The sequence below is a fragment of the Zea mays genome, chromosome 3, assembly GCF_902167145.1.
Source record: "Zea mays cultivar B73 chromosome 3, Zm-B73-REFERENCE-NAM-5.0, whole genome shotgun sequence".
Taxonomy (NCBI): domain Eukaryota; kingdom Viridiplantae; phylum Streptophyta; class Magnoliopsida; order Poales; family Poaceae; genus Zea; species Zea mays.
In genome coordinates this window covers 235,696,742-235,702,141 of record NC_050098.1, presented here as the reverse complement: position 1 = coordinate 235,702,141, position 5,400 = coordinate 235,696,742, and the positions used below count along the sequence as shown (strand labels likewise).

Genomic DNA, 5,400 nt, shown 5'->3' with positions numbered 1-5,400 from the left:
TATCGTTGTAAGATTTTTTTACAATCCTCATCTTTCTAAGGTTCTGTTTTTTTACCAGATTATATAATTCAGCTCAAATAAATTAAGAGACAAACAAACAACATAGATTATCAAATGAATTATATAATTTAGATACCTAGATTATGATAATCTATAAGCAAGTTATTAGAATAATGCATAAGTGTTCATATAATTTATAAGTTGGATTATATATAATCTTATAAGGAGCAAACAGAGGCTAAGTTTGCATACAAATCTTAGCCCGCATGAGCATGATGCTAGCCGGTGGGTATGCTATGATGACTTTTGGTAGTGTTGGCGCTGGCGCCAACTGATTTCAGCACTTTCTCAAGGTTTTTTTTTTTTGCAAATGAGCTTAAAATTAGATAAAGAATATATCTACTTTGACTCAACAAGCTCTTCGCAATGCCGCGTTTTATTTTAGCATTTGAGATTGTTTTGCAACAGTGAATATTTAAACCCTGTAAATTGGAAGCCTTAAGCTCCCCCCTGTACGCTGTTCTTAAATGCTTAAATGCAACGAAAACATCGGTTGATAATTTGACATATGATGGGGCCCACAACCATCAAAGATGCTGGTAAAACTAAAAAAAGCATGCACATATTAAATCCTAATCATATTATCATAGAACGCCAGCCAATCAAAATTTTCCCATCATGCTCCAACACGACAGCATAGCACTGTCGACACATGACAAATGGCAACTACACTCACCACCGCATGAACCTGGAATCATGAGCTACCAGAAACACCTAACCTATGGCTCAGCAGGCGGCATTGCTGTATCTGTGCTGCCAGGAATGGTTGTATCGATGTTGCTAGGCATCAACACGTTGAAGCCGTCGATTGCCGTCGATATGATCATCGACGGTATCTGTGGGTGCCAGTGCACTTCTTTCAAGTCTCTCTGACCCTGCTCACACCAAACAGTCAGCATCATGTGGTCCACTCTTCACAGTTTACAAGCAACACAATTGTGCAAGAAAAATGATACAGCCAAAAAAGATGAAAGCCATTCCAATGCCAACATATGGAGTACTACCTGATGAGCAAAGAGAAGCTGAGGCGGCAAATCGTCAGGGGCGTTTGCCTGCTCTTTCATCTTCGCTCTGAACTCAGCCTCCTCCTCGGTGTCCCGTTCCAATGAAAGGTCCCAGATTCTAAACCCAGCCAAATTCAGGAGAAGCGTCAGCAAATACTAGACATGACGTTTCAGTGCACATCTAAAACATGCATGGGAGATGGTAAAGAGTGAGTGAGTGAGTTACGTGAGCTGGTGGTCTTCAGATGTTACAGCTAATGATGATGCTTCGTGTGGGCTCCACTCGATGGATGTAATTGCTTTCTTGTGGTACTCAAAATGTGCTACCAACGAGTCCTGGCAGTATGACAGAAAGAACAGAAAAAAGATTCACGTGATGATATACTACGGAAGTACAAAACCAAAAGTACGATCAGCAGGATGAATTGCCGAACACGTCAACGTAATCTGGGGATTACAACAAGGGCATTAGGGTGGAAGCCAGCTGCAATGATTTTGTGCACGGTGCACCGCTTACATACTAACAGTAACCAAACAATATCTACAGTAGGATATGTCTAACTTCAAAATATAGTAGCAAAAGCATAGTTTGTCTTTTTTTAAAAAAAAAAATATGAGATGGCTTTAGCCATTTACTAATAGCTTAAGAACACCCAGTCATGGGTAATTCTTCCCATATATAACAGTCAAATAGAAACCCAACTTGAAATTAATTATAAAAGCACAAATTCGCGGAAATGCCATAAGTTGGCTACATCCCTGAAACTCAGAACTCAGAAGCATAGGAAATTGAGATTTATCAGGAAAGAAATACCTGAATTGATCTAAGATCATGAACTGAGAAACTGCCATCGTCGCACCCAGAAGCTATCATGCAGCTAGCAAGCCTGACAATGCAGGTCAAAACGCGTGTAAAATATTATGCAGCAGAGGTTATAGTACTACTAAAATCAATAAAGTTTCCCACTCGACACACCTGTTCCATGAGATAACATTCACATCTGCTTTATGAGCTTTGACAGAAATAGAAGGTTTCTTCCCTGTACGTACATCCCATATTGATATCGTACCATCCACAGAACACGAGGCAAATATGTCGGCTTCCGTGGGACTCCACTGCAAGGATATAGTGATTAAAGTTGAGACAATCACATTCAACGAAACATATGAATAGGTAGATACATCATCCAGTGGCATGCCTGTAGATCTTCAACACTAGCAGTGTGTCCAACAAATGGGTTTGCATCTACGTTCCAGTTATTTGAAGTCGGTTCCCATAGGTGAATGCACTTATTGCAGTCACCTGCATAGAAAAGGCATTAATCCATGTGGAATTGAGAATGTCCATATACCAAATTAAATGGTATTGATGATTTATTTTGGATATGAAACAGAGGGAACTACATGAATTCTCTACTATGGAAATATTTTAAACATCATAGCAGATGACAAACATTGTGAAATGGACAAGATCCGATACAAACCAGAAACAAGTCTTCCAGTAACAAGTGGACTCCAATCAATGGCATATCCCTCATCTTTATGGCCACTAAAAACTTTCATGGGTAAGTGTTTGTGGATTATATCGTCTTCTTTGGGTGCAGATGCCCCTGACTCTGCTAAAGAATTAAGGAAGGAGCTCAAGTCCCACACCTGCATATTTCGCAATCAGAGAACAGTTAGCAATGCACACAACATGGTGCATTCTGTTTCTGGACAAAGATTTTCAATAAGGAAATAGAATAATGCATATAAGATCCATTCTTTTACTAGGCAACTAGAAAAGGAAAAATGATGTACAAGGTAAATGTACAGGTTTAGGCAACCAACGATCACATAAAATGAAAAAGAAATCTGAGGTCTGAATCACCTGAACATGACCAGTATCTCCCCAAGTAGCACATATATGTGGCTTTTGAGTCATTGAGCGTATCCGATTTACACACCCCGCATGAGCCACCTTTTTTAGCTGGTACATTGAAATATAGCAACAGAAAACATCACTACATCAACATAGCTTGCTGACATTGAAAAAAAAAGTTTTTTGTGGCTAAGTCTCGAGTTGTGATTTCGGTAATAAAAACGTACATGTAGGATGGGCTTTGTATCCTCGTTAATTTCTTCATCTTCTTCATCACTGCTGCTGTCACTATCCACATCAGTGTCACCATCAACTGCTGAAGCTGGTATAGGTTCCCGCTTTTTCCCATTTATGTTAGAAAGCTTGAAAACACCGATATAATTCAATGAAGCTTTCTCCGCCTGAACAACATGAGTTTCACTCTTTGACTCAGGCAAACTAGAGTACACTCTCCAAAATGATTATTTACAATTCCACCAAATATTATGTTATTCGTTTAGGCTGAAATGTCAACAGAGTAAGATTGGTACACAATGTTTTCAAGCCGTCCGATTAATCGCGATTAATCATCGTTTTGGACCAATCGCGATTAATCGCCAAGTAGTCCGACTAATCGAGATTAAACGAGGGAGAGAGAGAGAGGGAGGGAGGGAGAAACTAAATTTTATTGTCAGAAATGAATTTTATTGTCAGAAATGATATTTACAATTACACCATATCTTATGCCATTCCTTTGAGCTGAAATGTCCAGAAAGAGTAAGGTTGATACATCAAACAAAGTTGTCGCATTTATGCTTGTATTAATCTTTACCAAATTCACTCACTTGCAATCCATCACAATTTCTGGCAACAGGAATGATATAAATGCAAGCGAGAGCTCACAAAACGTTTTTGGCATGGCTTTTCTGAGCTTAAAATCAGCAATGGTGCGCTTTTTTAATCCAAAACACATAAACAGGAACAGCAGTACAAAATCAATTCCTGTACAGGTTCTAATTTAGATAACAAAAGGCATTAAAGAACTATGTGATAGACATCAAAAGCAATTCAACTTTCAATAGTAACAATAGTTAGTTTTTGCAAAAAAAACAATGCCTAGATTTTGAAGGTGTAAAGACTAGCGCAACCTGCGTCCCAGCAACACCATATAATGTATGAGGGAACTCTGATCGGACGAGTCTAAGTTGATCGCGCACAACATCAAAACTGCAACAGAAGGTTTTAGTAATTGAAAACAGATCATATATTGTCCTAACTCCTGAAATAAGCACCAAAAAGAGGTGGGAAAGCCCTATGAAGATAAACAATACCTCAAGCAAGACCAGCCAATGCCAAAACCTCGGAGATAATTATAAGCCTCAGGATCAAACTGAAGCTCCTCCCCATCTTCCAGTGCATCTACACCCGGTTGCCAGACCTAAAATAAAGAACTAACCGCTTCATTATAGTTCACACACCGAAACAGTATGCACCATCTACAAAAGGGACAGTCCGAAAACTCTAAGCAGAAAAGGAGATTCATTTAAACGCAACTTTATAAGTAAACGCCACTATCTCGTCTGTACGAATGGGAAAACTTAAATCCTTCCTCACCTTAGCCGGACCAGAGGCAACCGCATGATTGGACGATGAAGACGCTTCAGTTTTCTGCAGCACAGAAATACAGAAGAATGAATTGAGCCAAAGAACATGCTGAAGAGATCAGGAAAAACATGAAACAGCAGCAATCAGAGCTCCAGCAATAATCCTATCACTATCTATCAGGTAAGGTACCTTCTTAGACTTCTTGGGTTTCGCTTTCCTGGCCTTCTTGATGGTGCGACCCATGAAGGAAACAAATCTACCGAATTCCGCAAAATAGGGCGGCCGGAGCTGCGACTGCGAGCGCGAGGGAGCGGGGAAGAGACGGCGGAGGTCAGGAACTCGTTGTTGGCGGCGGCCGTGGACAAGCGCCCAAACCCCACTGTTTCGGCAGAAAGCTTCGCGTTCCCTCCATTAAGACGGGCCAGAAGGCTCAGGTGGGCTGGGAGGACGTTTCTGGCCTGCAAACCACTCCCGGCTCAAGAAACCTTTTTCTAGAGCATTCCAGCCCATAATGAGGAACTATAGTCGCACCATTTTTTCCATAAAAACAAGATTAGAATGATTCCTAAAAATATAAGGCATTGAAGAGAAAATCCATTGTCTGATTTTTTTTTCTAGAGCACATTTTTCTAGAGCATTCCAACCTGCAGGCTCTTGAAGAGAAAATCCATTGTCTGATTTTTTTTACCAATGTACAGTTTCAAACAGGGCAGCGAAAATTTCCACTTTAGACCGCATCCAGCAGCTCGCACATGTGCATGTTGATAAATATGTGTTGAGCACCATTTTGAGTCTGGCGGACGGTCCGGCCCTGAGGCCGGACGGTCCGCGGTCCGGACAGTCCGCGTCTGTGGGCCGGACGGTCCGCGCATGCGCAGAGCAGTTTAGGGT

The 5,400-nt window shown here is 40.8% G+C and overlaps 1 protein-coding gene across 1 annotated transcript; it reads right to left on the bottom strand.

The window, feature by feature from the left end:
- Nucleotides 1–523: 523 nt before the first annotated feature.
- On the bottom strand, nt 524–4,964 carry LOC103651663 (glutamate-rich WD repeat-containing protein 1). The gene is made up of 13 exons (XM_008677352.4): nt 4,699–4,964; nt 4,519–4,572; nt 4,236–4,342; nt 4,053–4,131; nt 3,153–3,326; nt 2,935–3,033; nt 2,549–2,717; nt 2,264–2,367; nt 2,041–2,180; nt 1,879–1,951; nt 1,291–1,400; nt 1,065–1,182; nt 524–935 (listed from the first exon to the last, which is right to left on the bottom strand). Exons 1-13 carry the CDS (start codon nt 4,750–4,752, stop codon nt 780–782), a joined length of 1,437 nt encoding a protein of 478 aa, XP_008675574.1. The 5' UTR covers nt 4,753–4,964; the 3' UTR covers nt 524–779.
- Nucleotides 4,965–5,400: the final 436 nt, after the last annotated feature.